Genomic DNA, 18,264 nt, shown 5'->3' with positions numbered 1-18,264 from the left:
GACAGAATTTTAGCCCTGGATAGCTCTGACATAATCACAGTATCACAGTATCCTTAAAAACACTGGAAGGACGACCTTGCCTTCAAAGAACTGAAAAAAAAATGACTGTATAAAAATATTAACCCACTATGAAATACTCTTCACGCTTTCCTTTTCCAGAGAAAGCTGTGCTTAGTATGTATCTGGCCAAGAAACCTTGCCATGTAGCTTTTGCCTGGCATCTCACAACTAGTCAGGAAGATTTAGAATTCTTAGATAACTTGAATGTCCGTATTTGGCTCCCAAAGTTATATGACTCTTTATATTCCTTTATAGTTGGAGAATATTGGCAACTTTATTAAAGCTATTCAGGCTTATGGCATGAAGCCGCATGACATATTTGAAGCAAATGATCTTTTTGAGAATGGAAACATGACCCAAGTTCAGACTACACTGGTGGCCCTGGCAGGTCTGGTACGTATATGTCTTTAATGGCTGAATTTAAAAGTCCTACCATGTTGGTGATGAAGTGAGTCTTTTATCTCCTATGAGAATACAGACTCCTTCATAATGATTAGCTCTGTGGAAAGGCTGCTGACATCAGCTGCCTCATAAGAGAGCTTAATCAGAATACATTTTGGAGAGCTACATATATTACTGCATGGCTTTAAGTAGGTTTTTCACCGCTAGTTTGAGTATTTATTACCTAATGTAATTGAGCCTTTATCTCTGGACGGTATCATTTCTTATTCTTTCTGTGAAAAAACCGTTGGCAGAATCTCCATTTTAGTCTTCCTTTTTAGTTAGTATGTGAATTTCTGTCTAGGCTAAAACAAAAGGATTCCATACAACCATTGACATTGGAGTCAAGTATGCCGAAAAACAAACAAGACGTTTTGATGAAGGAAAATTAAAAGCTGGCCAAAGTGTAATTGGTTTGCAGGTAAGTTATGTGTTTACTGCTTTCACTTCTTTAGTATCATTAATTCTTACTATGCGCAGAGGGTGTCTCTCATGAGTAAGGGAAGGATAAGGTACACCTTTATGTTGGTTTTGGGGATGGATATGTAGTTTATATAATTTATGTCCATTTAAAGCCCATGAGATAGTGATAATGGTTTTAGAAGAAACCTCTGGAAACCTCCGGCATGCCATCAGGCACGACAAGTGTTTCTCTAGGAAATGATTTTCTCCCCAATTACGTTGTCTTTATTTTTTAAGAAAACATACTTTACAAATTCCTAAACATTATTGACCAAATGAGGCCATTTTACAAAGCCTTAAATGCCCAAGGCATTTATTTGCACGGTACAGTAGCCAAGCACTATTAGAAATATTTAGTTCAGGTTTGTGTTTTTTTTTTTTTTTCCCAACCCCCCCTTAAAATCACCACTGCTCAATGTCTAATATGCTAAGGTCTTTACTGTATCTGATACCTGCCCCTCTGTTGACTGAATCTATGTGAGGTGGATTTAATTTTGCACAGTACGGAATTGTATCTGGTTAAGAAACTGGAAACCTAAAATCCCAAACAGTAGTCATTTGGTTAAATTATAACAACAAAAGAAACTCTAGAGTAAGGTAACAATGATGGACAAGAATTCCAAGATGAAGGAAAACAAACCAGGTTATAAAATACTGCGGTCCGTGGGATCACAATTTTAAAGACGCACATGCATATATTTGTAGGCATGGCTTTTGTATGCACGTGCTTGATACATACACACATACAGAAGATAAAAAACCTAGAAGGAGATGCACAGATGTTTACAGCTAATATCTGGGTGGTAGGATTGCAATGATTTTTTTCCCTCCCTTTTAAGGAAAAAGACCAACAGAAATGTGTCCCCAGCCAGTAGAACTGGGGGTACCAGTCAGTCTTAAAGCCATATTCTCAGTGGAGAAGAGAATTATTGTTCCTCTGAACTTTATGTTCCTTATTCCTTCTGTGTGCCTCTTTCCCCACAAAGATGTTGGTGATTTTGAGAAAGAAACCCTTGTTGACCTGCCAGAGAAGACACCTGGCATTCTGTAAACATCTGAAGTAGAGAAGCTTAGTGCCCAGCCTGAGAGTGAGTCTGTCTCTTTATATGGCTGAAGCAGGTGCCCTCTGACTTGCTTCTCTCTGCTGTAGACAGTAGAGAGGAGCAGAGGAAATTAATTATCCATAATTCTGCCCTCTAAAAACTTGATGGAAATTTTCTTTTTAAAGTGAGCACCTTGAAATTTGCGAGAGCATAGAGATTTTGTATCTTGCTGGCCTCAGCACAAAAAGGGACCTGTCTGTCTTACCCCTTGATCTTTTTAGTAGAACAGAAAGTTTTGCTTATCACAGATGTTGTAGACTTCAGATAACCAGTGCTCATTTAATTTTTAACTTAAAAGATGGGAACCAACAAATGCGCCAGCCAGGCGGGTATGACAGCCTATGGGACCAGGCGGCATCTTTATGATCCCAAAATGCAAACCGATAAACCTTTTGACCAGACCACAATTAGTCTGCAGATGGGCACCAACAAAGGAGCCAGCCAGGTAAGCAGTGTCTTTTCATATTTGCCACAAAGAGTACAGAAGGTATTTAAATGAGCACTTACCTCATTTTTATTAACTAAGTTCAAAGGAGGGTGTTTTTGTATGGTGTATTTAGCGAGTATACTCCTTCAGGAAAGTAGGTTTTGCTGAGAAAGCAAAAGAATCAGAGGACCTTTTCTCCAGCAATACAAATATGGTGTGTGGCTCATGGCTTTTGTTGGCGGTTAGAACAGCCGGCTTTTCTACCTAACCAGAACAATAAAGATAAGTTTACTACGGCCAGTTTAGTTCTTGCTCCAGGTTTAAATAAGTTGCTCATTCTAATGCCTTGGACTTTTATTTTTATAGGATCCCTTAGTTAACTGGGTAGGTACAATTATCTGGTGTTCTGAGAAGGATTCAGCCAGCATCTCTGTTAAATGTGTGACTGGAGTGGGTGGGACTGTAGCCTGGGGAGGAGGCCGGTATTCTTATACCCTGCGAGATTCAAGTACGACCTTGTGCCAAACAGAGCAGCCGCCCCTCACATGGAGGTTCCCTTAACCACTGGGGAGCAGGCAGGCCTCCTGTCCAACAGGAGTGGAGAGAAGCTGTGGAAAAGCTTCTTCCTCAGGACCTCAAGATGAGATGTGTTGTGTTACCTTCCTGGAATGTGTCCTGCCCCGTGTGGCATTGTCTCTCAAAGCTGCCATTCATGTCTGCTTTTTTACCAGTTAAATCTGGAAGTGTCTGCTTGGCATAAATGGAGAAATGAGGTATGAGTTACTGCACTCATGGCTGGCTTTTGGAGACTGAAGTCCTTATGGGCTGGCTGGCATCATTTCTGCGGAATGTGTGAAGAGCTTCTCAAGTCGAGGGCCTGCAGAGTGTATGTGGTCCTAGTAGGTACTAGGACCTGTAGCTTTCCAGGCTGCCCACACTAGGCTATGTTTTTACATTCTTTACATACATCTAATCCTCTCCCACATCCGAAGTGGGTGGTATTTTCTCCATTTGTATATGAGAAATCTAAAACTAAAAGTCAGCTAGTTTGGCGAGGATCTGAACAGAAAGGCTGGTCTGACCTGAAAGCCAGTAAATACTGCTTCCTAGGAAGGATTGGGCGTCAGGATTACTCGATAAAGCTCGCTTACCGAGCTGTTCCCTGTTCAGTGTGAATTTCATAATTTATAGAATATTCACCAGAACAGACTTGAGCTGCGGTTTTCACTTTTCTCCTCTGTTCTAATACCAGGCGGGGATGTTAGCACCAGGCACCAGAAGAGACATCTATGATCAGAAGCTAACATTACAACCGGTGGACAACTCGACAATTTCTCTACAGATGGGAACCAACAAAGTTGCTTCCCAGAAAGGAATGAGCGTGTATGGGCTTGGGCGGCAAGTATATGATCCCAAATACTGTGCCGCTCCCACAGAACCGGTCATTCACAACGGAAGCCAAGGAACAGGAACCAATGGGTCTGAAATTAGCGATAGTGATTATCAGGCAGAATACCCAGATGAATATCACGGAGAGTACCAAGATGACTACCCCAGAGAATACCAATACGGCGACCAAGGCATTGATTATTAGATTGATACAGGGAGCTCAGTATTTAGCCCATTGTTTTTATCCAGTGAGAACCAAGCTAGCCTTGAGTAATTTTTATCTTGTCTTCCTAAAACACTATTACGCTTATTGTACCTAAAAGAAATATTGCCTTACACACATTCCCTCTTCCTTTTTCTGCCTCTTCCCTAAATAGTTGCCTTTTAGTGCTGTAACAGTTCAATCCTACAGCAGAAGCAATAACTCGCATATGAAGTAAAAAGGAATACTGTGAAAGGGGAGTACGCTTGTACAGCCAATTCTCTTATCCGAGACCTATGCATTTTTACAATCTACTGAATAAACTGGGATTTTCAAACAATAGGAAGCTTTTTTTTTTTTTTTTTAAACAGTTTAGTGTTTGGTTTGGTTTTTATGTGGAGGACTAAACTCATGCTTAGAGCTACATGTGGTCTTCGCCAACTAAATTTAAGACGCAGCATTTTAGAAATTTACATATCAATGTCTCTACAGTATTGTTTGCTAATTTTTAAATAAAGTCCTGATCCGTGTGCATTTGTGATCATACGTGTACTCATTCTCTTCCCTACGCTGACAAGATCTTTCCCGGCGGTGTTTCTAAAGGAGCGCGTCCAGCGTCGGCCTGCAGACGCTCAGGTCTGGGCGGTGCATCCGCTCTCCCTGTTTGTGCCAATGTTATCGATGTAGAGTTGCTCTGTGCTCTTCGACTGTATTTATTGCTGCATTTCTCAGCATAAACTTATCCCATTGTATTTTTTATAAATAAATATTTTTTTTGAACATTCATACGAGCCACAGGCTGATTATTTCCTGGCTGACTTCCAGGTAGGTGAAGGCAGATTTTAAAACGTCCTCTTTCCCCAGGTGCTGGTCTAAACTGCCCTATCACTGCTCTACTGAATCCACACGACGACGCACTCTGTGCCTGAGACCGAGGCTTAGCAAATGGAAAGGACCTGCCCGCCATACACGGTCAGTGACTGCCAAGGTCCAGACTCTTCTTTGACCACGATCTGACCCTTGCTTATTCCACGGAGACGCACATGCCTCCAGTTTATCCTAAGTCCAGCTTGGAACAGTCTCGGCATCACGCTGAGGAATGCTGGTGGGGACTGGGTGGGAGTATTTTATATTCCTAAGTGAATAAATATTTGTAAGGAGCCACTGAATTAGGAACAGGCTCTACTTTTATGGTATTTTTTGGTGTTCTAATGGCTAAACAATAATGACGAAAATGAAAAAGAATAGGGTCCATCAGCCTTACCATTTATTCTGTGAATGGCTCTTAGAAGGGACAACTAACCAACAGGCACCTATCACACCACGGGCTGGAGTTCCGCTCCCTCCTCGTTCCTCGATGCGTGCTCAGCACCCTGTGCCCTCACCGCATTCACTCTGTTGATCCTTTTTACAAAACTCTGAAAAATGAAAGAATGAATGAGACCAGTGTTACGTTTCCTCACTTTTGGCAAACACTTGACCATATCATTTAGGGGAATTTCAGCCTTAAAAGTTTCCCCTGTTGAATTAAAATATTTTGGGGGATAGATGTCCAAGTGGATTTTTAATCAGTTAGCTTCCTGCCACCATCAGAAACCATTTCCTGGGGCGCCTGGGTGGCTCAGTGGGTTGAGCCGCTGCCTTCGGCTCAGGTCATGATCTCAGGGTCCTGGGATCGAGTCCCGCATCGGGCTCTCTGCTCAGCAGGGATCCTGCTTCCTCCTCTCTCTCTCTGCCTGCCTCTCTGCCTACTTGTAATCTCTCTGTCAAATAAATAAATAAAATCTTTAAAAGAAAAAAAAAAAAAAAAAGAAACCATTTCCTTAGGATACAGACAACTAAAGTGCCATTGTATTTTTAGGTCTTACATGGAGGAGGGTGAGAATACATTTAAGTTTAAAACCCGAGAAGTGCTTGTTAAATGTCAGGGCCTGGCTGACCCAAGGAGTGCTCTGGATGTTGCTTAAAAGCCAAAGGACTTTGGGGCACCGGCTGGCTCAGTTGGTGGAACACGCAACTCTTGATCTTGGGGTTGTGGGTTTGAGCCCCATGCTGGGTAGAGAGATTACTTAAAATCTCAAAAAAAGCAAAAGGGCTTTAACATCTTTTATGGCACCAGAGTGGAAGAAAATGACTAAAAACATCACGACCCAGACAACACTCGGGCTTCATTCAGTTGTTTCATTCAGTTGTTAAAATATCCCTGTCTACACCTGATAAGACAAATAAGCAATGACTATGTTGGAAACAGCCGCCTGCTCTTTCCAGATAGAAGCAGTGTGGGACTTGGTGGGACTTGACAGGGTGCAGCTTTTCCTGGGTGGGCCTCGGTTAACAAGGGGCCTGAGGACCACAGATCTGTGGATACGGGCACAGAGGGTGCCACGTGTGTCCTCTAAAATGCAAAGGGGTGGCATGATGCTTGAGGAGGTGAGAAAGCTTTGGAAAAAACTTCCAGGCCACCCAATAGGCCAGACCAAGCTTGTAGCACCAAAGGGACTTGGCCTGCTGTGTCCAGAAAGCCTGCCCAAGGCCATGTGGTCCATAGTCATCATTCAGCTTTACTTCTCTCCAGGGAGAAGGATTCAATAAGGCAAGTTGGTTCAGCCTCAGGAAATAATCCAAACCTCCAGAACTCCGGTGAGGCCACAGAGCCCTCTGGAAGAGAAAATGGGGCTAGCTAGGCATGAGCCCCCTTTATGTGCGAGTCTTCTACACTTTGGGAGATTTTGAGGATTGAGATGGCAACAGCAAGTGAAATGTTTGCTTACCAGAAACTCTTGGTCCATAAAGTAGGGTTTTTCTGACGATCCATCATTTGTTTCCAGGTCAACAGCAAAACACAGAAAGAGGGCATCCAGCACAGTTTCAAACACGGATAAAAAACTCTGGGCTACAAAGTAGGCAAAAAAAGCAACGAGCAGCAGAGGGATCGCCCACACCTGGAGTGCACGGTTGTAGTTAAATGCCATCAGTCCTCCAAAAACAGTGAAACATACCACCAAAACCTGTCCGAAGAACAGTTTGTGGAAAATCTTTATAAATCAGGTGGTTAGAATATTAGAGAAATGATTTTTGTCAGTTATGAGTGATAATTTCATATATATCTGTATGTGTATGTTTGTGCCCTATTACAAAGAACAACTGTTAGAAAATGTGCTAACAGTGAAATTAAAAAAAGAAGAGCTGTGATGATACCAAATGAAGGCCCAGCAGAGAGGGGGAGAGTAGATGTCTTTACATTTCATCTGTGCCTAGTTGTTGTATTTATGTAGATGTAATGATACTTCAAAATTTTCAGTTTTTTCACTTGATAGCCCCATAAGCGTCTTCATTTAAAAACTTGGTAATAAGTGCCATTTTAAAATAATGGTGCAACAATTCATTGAGTGGATATCCTGTCGTTGAATACATGATTGTTTTTACCATAGGGATTAAAGTGGAATTCCAGTGCTGGTGTGGGGAGATAATAGGATTAATCCAGGCTTTTGCCTTATGTAATTATTTTCCAGGTCAGACTTACAGACCCATATGTACCCGATTCTTTAACAGATAAAATGGAGTCCATCTGGAATCCCCATTCCCCTTGGATAGCCAAAAAGATGGACATGAATGTGTGAATGCTACTTCATCAAGAAATACAGGAAAGAGCATTATTGCCTAAAATAAAAGATAAGTCTTTTAGACAGACTTACAAACACTTAAAAAAGTTTTTGTGGAAGTGGTTATTAGATAACATATCACCTGCAATTTTACCAAACTAACAAACAATATTACCCATTTAAATACAACCACATAGATTATTTAGGCTGTTTTGAAGGGCATAATCAGTTTGTGCTTCTGGAGCTACCGTTGCATGAAAAATCTCTGGGGCTCAGCTGAGCCTTTACAATATATGTGCAATTAACATACACCTGTGAAATCCAAACATGTTATAACTTGTTACTGACAGTTAACTCGGACAGTAATGCACCAGGGACCTGTACCAAAGGGCACAGAGGCACAAAATGCTAAATGAGCCAGGAGTCCTTACTGACCTTGGCCAGGTCACAGCTAGAGATCAGGATCTTGTTTGCTTTGGGGCACCACTGAAAGCCTCAGCATTCAAGTCCTTGAGGATGAATGGTTGGAAGAAGCCAGCATGTCCAGTTTGGAATAGTGAAGATGTGGCAGGAAGGACACGAGGTCTGTGGCCAAGAATCTGAAGGGCAGGCAACGAGTGGAAGTGGGATCAGGGAAATGGGTGTGTGGAATTAGGCCTGGTGGGTGACAGCCACATGGAAAGGGACACGCCATGTGGCACCTTCAACTTGAAGCATGGTCATGAGGGGCTATCATACCCCTTTCATCAAGATTTCAGTTACTCTTCCCTACAACCTAGAAAGGCCATGTGTTGTTACCTTTTTTCAAATATAAAGATGGGTTCGGAGTTGCCAAAGACCCCAAGTTCAGGGCTTGTCCTTCACACCATGACATGCACTAAGATGCTCATTCACCACACTGCATACAAGACTACACACTATCCTTGAAAAATACTATTCAGATGGCAGTGGAGATACACCACTGGCTCCACCTAGGACATTGACAACCTTTCTATTTATGGACTTAACACCCTTAAATAATACAGACCTTTTTTTTGGCTCCAATACTATTTCCATTTATTTTATCACAACCCAGGGAATACATCCACTTTATGAGGCTAGTTGCATTTTCATTTTAGATCTGAAAAAGTGGGACTCCAAATGTTACAGAGAATTGGGCATAGCTAAGATTCAAATCCTGACTCTATGTATTGAGGGATCTCAAACAAGTTATTAAATGTTAGATTTCTCATTTGCAAAATAAGGTGCCTCACAGGAGGAAGGATTAAATGGCAGAATGAAGCCCAGCAGCCACCAGAGAGCAAGCACTCAAGAAACATTCCTTCTCTTTCTGAACCTTGCTGTAGGGCTTAATGTTTGGATTCCAAGTTCCTTTATTTATTATTTTAGTGAAGACATCTCACCTTTCCTAGAAAAATGATGAAGTCTCCAAAGCATTGAACAGATGTTAAATGACTTGACTTCTTGGACAAGAGTTGGAGTGCACCTTGTGCTGATGTGCAAAAATCTGTTCCATTAATGGCAGTTGTGGTGTATGCATTCTGAAACAAAAGACAAAAGATGAGGATTCCTGCATTGTTTCAGAGATAATATAATGACAACACAGACTTATTTGCAAAATAGAGAAAAATGGTTACTATACACCCACCATCTCTGCCTATAACAAATCATTTTATTTGCAAAGTCCCCTTCCTGATTATATACACATATATTTCCATCCAGTAAAGGGAAAAAATAAACAAGTATTTCTGGTCATTATGGTAGATGGGACATCTCCCTACAAATACAAGGAAACAATGGGTAAAGCGTAAACTTTTTTTTTTTTTTAAATGCAGAGTTTGGACGCCTAGGTGGCTCAGGGGGTTAAAGCTGCTTTCTGCTCAGGTCATGATCCCAGGGTCCTGGGATTGAGCCCTGCATCCAGCTCTCTGCTGGGCAGGGAGCCTGCCTCCCCATCTCTCTGCCTGCCTCTGCCTACTTGTGATTCTGTCTGTCAAATTAAAAATAAATAAAGAGTTTTTAAAAATGCAGAGTTTGAGGACAGAGGAGGAAGTTTAGGGGCTAGAAACAAAGCAGACCCTAGCAGTTAATGAGAGCCAAATCCACAGGCTCCATGGGCAGGAAATCAGAAAAATCCTTTAGAAGTAGGGACTGGGGACTTAACCCCTTAGGGTAAGAAACAATATTCAGGCTCTTTGGTAGGGAACTGAACTGCCAGCATAAATTCAGACTCAACTAACCAACCCGAGAAAGTGGTAGAGAAATACGGGATCTGCCTGGGGTCACTGAAATTACTAGAGTCTGGGCAGGAGCAAAGCAAAACCACTTTCTCATAAGCCAGGGAATGGTGGAGTCCCACAGACAAACACCCCTGAAGAAAACAAAGTAATGCTCCTAGGGAAACTTTTCCAATGTCCCATGGAAAAGAACATCACAACAGACAAGAGATCTGTACCCTGAGAACAATCTGAAAGTATTCCAGAAAGTACGTTTAAATGCTAGGACAAACACCGGGCTGCCTTATAGGTAGAGCATGCAACTCTTGATCTTGGGGTTGTGAGTTTAAGCCCCACGTTAGGTGTCGAGATTAAAAATGGTTAAAAAAAAAAAAAAAATAGGGCACCTGGGTGGCTCAGTCGTTAAGCATCTGCCTTTGGCTCAGGTCATGACCCCAGGGTCCTGGGATCAAGCCCCGCATCAGGTTCCCTGCTGGAAAGCCTGCTTGTCCCTCTCTCACTCCCCCTGCTTGTGTTCCCTCTCGCTGTCTCTATCAAATTAAGTAAAATTAAAAAAAAAATAAAAAATCTTAAAAAAATAGAAAAGATGCTAAGACAACAGAAAGAATAGTGACCAAAGGAATGAACAGCTTGGTATGAAAAGAGAAGAGGCAGAGTCAAAAGCAAACCAAAAAGAAAGTATAGAAATGAAAATATATACAACTTAAGTGGCACAGTGTCATTTTACACACCTGGATTTTTTCCTTTAAATAATAAGCATTTTTATGTTGCTCCACGGCATTTATAATTTTAATTTTTAATATGTATATACTGGGTGTGTGTGTGTAGCTAGGATATATCTAGACTTTCAAAATATTTTGCTATTATAAAAACTATGTAGGGGTGCCTGCATGGCTCAGTTGGTTAAGCATCTGACCCTTGATTTCTGGCTCAGGACATGATCTCAGGGTTGTGAAATCCAGCCCTGTGAGGGGCTCTGCACTCAGCAGGGAGTCTGCTTGAGATTCTCTCCCTCTTCCACTACCCCTCCCCCAACTTGCACATACTCCCTAAGAGAAATCTTAAAAAAAACCCACACACACACACACAAAGGTATATACACACAATGGAATACTATGCAGCCATCAAAAGAAATGAAATCTTGCCATTTGCGACAATGTGGATGGAACTAGAGCGTATCATGCTTAGTGAAATAAGTCAAGCGAAGAAAGACAACTATCATATGATCTCCCTGATATGAGGAAGTGGTGATGCAACATGGGGGCTTAAGTGGGTAGGAGAAGAATCAATGAAACAAGATGGGATCGGGAGGGAGACAAACCATAAGTGACTCTTAATCTCACAAAACAAACTGAGGGTTGCTGGGGGGAGGGGGGTTGGGAGAAGGGAGGTGGGGTTATGGACATTGGGGAGGGTATGTGCTTTGGTGAGTGCTGTATGCATTTGTGTGTTTTTATGTTCATGCAGGAAGATTTCTTGGATCATTTTTTCCCAAAATATCTTCTTCTTATGACTACATAATTTCAAAACCATCTATTTCTTGTATTTCCCTTTAAAGCCTTTAAAAATGCTATTTGTACTGCAGTTTACAACACAGAATTTATAACTTCCCTGAGAAAATACACTGTAATATTACCCTCCTGGGTTTTGTCATTTCTTGTGGCCTAGGAGAAGGACAAATATTTATCTCACAATATGCAAATGAATCTTTTCCTATGTCTACTCAAAAACATTGTAAGGAAACCAATTTGGAACCTATTACAATAACCCACCTCCCAGTGATGCAGGTCTTACTCAGAGTGCAGGTCTTACTCCTTATGACAGAGGAGATGGAGAATAAAGGGGTAGAACTAATTTGCCAAACTCCCTCTTCACCAGGGCCACCTAGAGAGCAAGGTTTGGTTTTCAAAGACAAAGGCTGGGTACCCACCTCCCCTCACATGGTACTCTGCTTGCAGATGTCAGATGAATTTCCTGCAGAAATGCCTTAATGATATTCCATAAAGAACTTCTGGTTCGTGATTTAGATAGAATGCATGTGAATTTTGCTTATAAAACCCTGAACTGGTTATTGCAGAAAGCTGACCCCAGTGTGGAGGCTTCATTCTTGAGTAGGGATGTGAAAACTCATTTGCTCATTACTTAACTAAGCATCTTCAGTCATTTAAGATTCTAAGAGCCCTGATGACCAGTTCATTATCCTTAAAATACATTTGTAGGGTGGATGGGTAAAGTACAGCGTCATCATTTTTTACAGACTGGAAACCAGGATCAAGGGCATTCTCCAGATCCCTGGTAAATCAGACAGACCCCTCCACCCCAACACACACACACCTTTAACTTTCTGGACATTACACTATCAATTTTCATTAGGACAAAATGCTATTTAAAAGCGTAGTGGTTAAGGTAGGCTCAGGCTCTGTCGCTGGATAGTCTCTGGGTTTAAATCCCAGTTCTACCACTATCTGGCTGTCAGTCTTGGGCAAATGATTTAACCTCTCTCTGACTTCAATTTCCTCATCTATAAAGTGAGTTATGACACCTACTGCAAGGGGGTGTTGGGAGGATTAAAGAACATCCTCCCTATAAAACACTCAGCAAAGCGCCAGGCACACACTAAGCCTGTAGTCAAGGGGAGCTATTCTCATCCTGACATCAGCAAGGACAACCTCATTTACAGCTGGGAAACACAGGCCACACTCTCGGCACTGAGGAGGTGTGGAAAGTACCCACTGTTTCTTTATCCCTAGGCTTTGATCCCTTGCGCTCTCAGGGATCCAGGAAGGGCAGGACTTGCTTCCCAGACCACATTCCAGGGCCCAGTACCAGCCTTTCTCTGCAGCCACTCAAACCATATCCAGCACAGTGGCTTTCTCTGCATTCAGGCTCTGTCCCGAGCCCACCACCCACTCCCCACCTTTAAACTGGGGTTCTTAGTGTACTTTCCAGTCTATACTGGAGAATACAGGTTTTGCAGGGCCTTTCTTTTCCTGCCGATCACCACCTTGTGGTCAATGGAACGCTACTGTTCATGAGCAATAAAAATAGATTTTGCTTCTTCGCTAAAATGATTAAAGGTTAAAATGGTAATTTCTTGCACATGTGTTGACTCCGCAGATTTTTGGGGGCCTCTAACCATTTATCTTTTCTTTAATATATCATGCCCACTGAAAGGGGGCATTAAAACCTCTCTGACGGGGAAATTATAGATGCCTTCCTGCAGTTACTACACCACTAGTGTTTTACCACAAGGTTCAACCCTGAGTGCAACAGAGAGACCTAGAATTAATGTTTGAATGAATAGCTGGAGGAGGGAAGCATCACTCAAGACACAGGATATGGATTGAGAATTTCTGCAGTTTCAGCATTAGCTAATTTATACTTCTCCTCAATAGAAGCTGCTTCCTTGTCAGGCAGCTGGAAGATGGATTACCTAAATGTTCAGCGTGGTAAGTCCTTGCTTGGAGCTTTTATATTTGCCTGTGCTGACAGAACTTGGGATAGACATCCTAAGCTAATATGCAGACCCTAACAATATGTGGAAAGGACTGGATATAATAAAGATTAGGTCGCATGTTTTGTTGCTTGTGAAAATTAATCAGGGGATCCTGAAGGCTAATACTTCAGCAAGAAAAGAGATAGTTTCTTCACCCTCTTAATTTACTACCAGACAACATTCAGTGCGCATGTTTCTTTAGAGCACCCAAACAAGTGGATATTTCTGTATCTTGAATGGAAAACAAAGATTCCCAGCTTGGTGCAGGAAGGGCAAGATGGTGGAGAGGTAGGGACCCTATTTCAACAGGTCCCCTGAATTGAGCTAAATATCTACCAGAACACTCTGAACACCCATGAAATCAGACTGAGATGTAAGATTATACACTTTGGAATCTCTACGGGGGCGGAGGATCATCAGTGGATCCAACCTGCCTGGATTATGGCTGGTATTTTCAGCTACATATCCCCTCAACCACCTCTCACAGAATGACTAGGAGGAGGAACCCCTAACAGAGCGAAAATTCAGACTGTGCCCTCTGCCACAGAACCATTAGATATGGATATAAGCAAGATGTCAGAAATAGAATTCAGGGTAACAGTTATGCAGACAATAGCTAGGTTGGAGAAAATCATTAGTGGCAACACAGAATCTCTAAGGGCAGAAGTGAGAGCTGATCTGGCAGAACTTAAAAATGCTATCAATGAGATCTAATCTAATCTAAATACTCTAACAGCTAGGATAAATGAGGCAGAAGATTGAATTAGTAATCTAGAATACAACTTGACAAAAAAGAAGGAGCAGGAGAGGCCTGGAACAAATAGCTTAGAAGCCATGAAAACAGAATCAGAGAAATAAGTGACACCATGAAACATTCCAATGTCAGAATTATTGGTATCCCTGAGGGGGAGGAGAGAGAGAGAGAGAGGGAGAGAGAGACAGAGAGAGAGAGAGAGAGAGAGGACTTGAGAAAATCTTAGCTGAGAATTTCCCTAATCTGGGGGCTAGAACAAATGTTTGTGTCCTAGAGGCAAAGAGGACACCTCCCAAGATCAATGAGGGTAGAGAGACATACCGGCATGTAACTGTGAAATTTGCAAATCATAAAATAGAGAAAATGTCTTAGGGAGAGCTAGGAGGAAGAGATTCCTTACGTACAGAGGGAGGAACATCAAAATAACAGCAGGCCTGTCCACAGAAACCTGGCAAGCCAGAAAGGGCTGGCAAGACATACTCAGGCACTACATGAGAAGAACATGCAGCCACGAATACTTTATCTGGCAAGGCTGACATTCAGAATGGATGGTGAGATAAAGAGCTTCCAAGAACAGCAAGGTTTAAAAGAGTATGTGACCACCAAGCTGGCACTATAAGAAATATTAAGGGAGGTTTCTATAAAAGAAGAAAGACCCCAAGAGTGATACAGTACAGAAATTTACAGAGACACTATGGAAACAAGGTCCTCACAGGCAAAATGATGACAATAAAACTGTATCTTTCAATAATTACTCTCAACATGAACAGCCTAAATGCTCCCATAAAAAGGCACAGCGTTGCAGACTGGATAAAAAGGACCCATCCGGGGCACCTGGGTGGCTCAGTGGGTTAAGGCTTTGCCTTTGGCTCAGGCCATGATCCCAGGATCCTGGGATTGAGCCCTACATCATGTTCTCTGCTCAGCAGGGAGCCTGCTTCTCTGCCTACTTGTGATCTCTGTCAGAAAAATAAATAAAATCTTAAAAAAAAAAAAAGGACCCATCCATAAGCTGTCTACAAGTGATACATTTTTTAAAAAAGATTATTTATTTATTTGACAGACAGAGATCACAAGTAGGCAGAGAAACAGGCAGAGAGAGAGGAAGGAAAGCAGGATCCCTGCTGAGTAGAGAGCCCGACCTGAGGCTTGATTCCAGGACCCTGGGATCATGACCTGAGCCAAAGGCAAAGATTTTAATCTACTGAGCCACCCAGGCGCCCCTACAAATGATGCATTTTTAACCTAAAATTACATCAAGACTGAAAGTGAAGGGATGGAGAACCATCTTTCATGCCAACAGGCATCAAAGGAAAGCTGGGGGCAGTGATTCTCGTATCAGACCAATTAAATTTTAAGCTAAAGACTGTAGTCAGAGATACAGAAGGACACTACGCCATTCTTAAAGGGTCTATCCAACAAGAAGATAAATATTTATGCCCCCAACATGGGAGCGGCCAACTACAGAAACCAACTGTTAATAAAAATAAAGAGACATATTGATATGAATACATTAATTGTAGGGGATCTTAACATGCCACTCTCAGCAACAGACAGATAATCTAAGCAGAAAATCAGCAAAGAAACAAAAGCTTTGAATGACACATTGGACCTGATGGCCATCACAGATACATATAGAACATTCCACCCTAAAACAACAGAATACTCATTCTTCTCAAGCACACATGGAACTTTCTCCAAAACAGACCACATACTGGGTCACAGATCAGGTCTCAACCAATACCAAAAGACTGAGATTATTCCCTGCATATTCTCAGACCACAGTGTTTTAAAACTGGAACTCAATCACAAGAAAAAGTTTGGAAGAAATTCAAACACTTGGAAGCTAAAGACCATCCTGCTTAAGAATGCTTGGATCAACCAGGAAATCAAAGAACTTAAACAATTCATGGAAACCAGTGAGAATGAAGACACATCAGTCCCAAACCTAAGGGATATAGCAAAGGTGGTCCTAAGGGGGAAATGCATAGCCATCCAAAAAAAAAAAAAAGGAAAAATCCTGAATATACAAACTCTCTTTATACCTTAAAGAACTGGAAAATCAACAGCAAATTAAGCCTACCCCATGCACAAGAAGGGAAATTAGATTAGAGCAGAGATCAATGAGTTAGAAACCAGAGATACAGCAGAACATATCAATGGAACTAGAAGCTGGTTCTTTAAAAGAATTAATAAGATCAGTAAACCACTGGAAAGATTAATCCAAAATAAAAGAGAAAGGACCCAAATTAATAAAATTATGAATGAAAGGGGAGAGATCACAACTAACACCAAGGAAATAGAAACAACCACCAGAAATTATTATCAACAGTTATATGCCAATAAGTTAAGCAATGCAGAAGAAATGGATGCATTCCTGGAAACCTATAAGACTGAAACCTTCCAAGACTGAATCAGGAAGAAACTGACAACCTGAATAGACCAATAACTAGTAATGAGATTGAAGCAGTGATCAAAAACCTCCCAAAACACAAGAGCCCAGGACCTGATGGCTTCCCTGGGGTATTCTACCAACATTCAAAGAAGAAATAATACCCATTCTCCTGAAGCTGTTTTAAAAAAGCAGAAACAAAAGGAAAACTTCCAGGCTTTTTCTATGAAGCCAGCATTACCTTGATCCCCAAACCAGGCAAAAACTCCATCAAAAAGGAGAATTTCAGACCAATATCTCTGATGAATAGGGATGCCAATATTCTCAAGATCCTAGTTAATAGGATCCAACAGTACATTAAAAAGATTATCCACCATGACCAAGTGGGATTTATCCCTGCAATGCAAGGGTGGTTCAACATTTGCAAATCTATCAATGTGACAGAACAAATCAATAAGAGAAGAGAGAAAAACCACATGGGCCTCTCGATTGATGTATAAAAAGCATTTGACAAAATACAGCATCTGTTCCTGATGAAAACTCTTCAGAATATAGGGATAGAAAGGACGTTCCTCAACTTCATAAAATCCATCTATGAAAAATCCACAGCGAATACCATTCTCAATGAGGACAAACTGCGAATCTGCCCATTGAGATCAGGAATATGACAAGGATGCCCACTCTTGCCAGTTGTTCAACATAGTACTGAAGTCCTAGCAGCAGCAATCAGACAACAAAAATAAATAAAAGATACTCATATTGGCAAAGAAGTCAAACTCTCTCTCTTTGCAGATGACATAATACTTTATGTGGGAAACCGAAAAGACTCCACCCCCAAATTACTAGAACTCATACAGCAATTCAGTAATGTGGCAGGATACAAAATCAATGTACAGAAATCAGTTCCTTTCTTATATACTAACAATGAAAATACAGAAAGGGAAATTAGAGAATTGATTCCATTTACTATAGCACCAAGAACCATAAGATACCTAGAAATAAGCCTACTCAAAGAGGTAAAGGATCTATACTCAAGGGAACTATAAAACACTCATGAAAGAAATTGAAGAAGACACAAAAAGATGGAAAAACATTCCACGCTCATGGATCAGAAAAATAAACATTGTTAAAATGTTTATGCTGCCCCTGAGCAATCTATATTTTCAACGCCATCCTGATAAAAACACCACTCGTGTTTTTCAAATGCTGGAACAAACAATCCTAAAATTTGTATGGAACCAGAAAAGACCCTGAATTGCCAAGGAAATGTTGAAAAAGATAGACGAAGCTGGAGGCATCACATTACCTGATTTCCAGCTTTCTTACAAAGCTGTGATCACCAAGACAGGATGGTACTGGCATAAAAACAGCCCAAAGGAACAGAGTAGAGAGCCCAGATGTGGACCCTCAGCTCTTGTTCAAATAATCTTAAACAAAGCAGGAAAAAATATCCAGTGGAATAAAGACAGTCTCTTCAATAAATGGTGCTGGGAAAATTGGACAGCTATGTACAGAAGAATGAAACTCTACCATTCTCTTACATCATACACAAAGATAAACTCAAATAGATGAAAGACCTCAATGTGAGACAGGAATCCATCAAAATCCTAGAGGAGAACATAGGCAGTAACCTCTTTGACATTGGCCACAGCAACTTCTTTCAAGACATGTCTCCAAAGGCAAGGGAAACAAAGTGAAA

The 18,264-nt window shown here is 41.4% G+C and overlaps 2 protein-coding genes across 8 annotated transcripts in view; one reads left to right on the top strand and one right to left on the bottom strand.

Annotated features, from left to right (window-relative positions):
• The window catches only part of CNN3 (calponin 3), a 29,223-nt gene extending 24,355 nt beyond the window's left edge, over positions 1-4,868 (top strand). Inside the window, exons 4-7 of the mRNA XM_004752561.3 lie at positions 316-453; positions 806-922; positions 2,365-2,511; positions 3,746-4,868. Coding sequence (XP_004752618.1) covers positions 316-453; positions 806-922; positions 2,365-2,511; positions 3,746-4,087 — 744 coding nt within the window. The 3' untranslated portion in view covers positions 4,088-4,868. The remainder of the gene's footprint in view (positions 1-315; positions 454-805; positions 923-2,364; positions 2,512-3,745) is intronic.
• Positions 1-18,264, bottom strand: part of SLC44A3 (solute carrier family 44 member 3) — a 118,927-nt gene that overhangs the window by 18,045 nt on the left and 82,618 nt on the right. For 3 of the 7 annotated variants that reach the window (XR_006601827.1, XR_006601825.1, XR_006601826.1), the window contains exons 13-15: positions 9,090-9,227; positions 6,856-7,092; positions 5,349-5,502 (exon numbers count right to left, since the gene is read on the bottom strand). Coding sequence is in view for 4 of the 7 variants with exons in the window: in XM_004752557.3 (XP_004752614.1) it covers positions 5,401-5,502; positions 6,856-7,092; positions 9,090-9,227 (477 nt within the window). In the remaining 3 variants the exon portion in view is untranslated. Of the gene's footprint in view, positions 1-5,329; positions 5,503-6,855; positions 7,093-7,143; positions 8,286-9,089; positions 9,228-18,264 lie in introns of those variants that run through there. The other 4 variants (XM_004752557.3, XM_004752556.3, XM_013056126.2 and 1 more) reach the window with 2 other exon arrangements.

The sequence above is a fragment of the Mustela putorius genome, unplaced genomic scaffold, assembly GCF_011764305.1.
Source record: "Mustela putorius furo isolate JIRA1106 unplaced genomic scaffold, ASM1176430v1.1 tig00003853_pilon_pilon_pilon, whole genome shotgun sequence".
In the NCBI taxonomy this organism is placed as follows: domain Eukaryota; kingdom Metazoa; phylum Chordata; class Mammalia; order Carnivora; family Mustelidae; genus Mustela; species Mustela putorius.
This window is presented reverse-complemented; position numbering and strand designations above follow the sequence as displayed.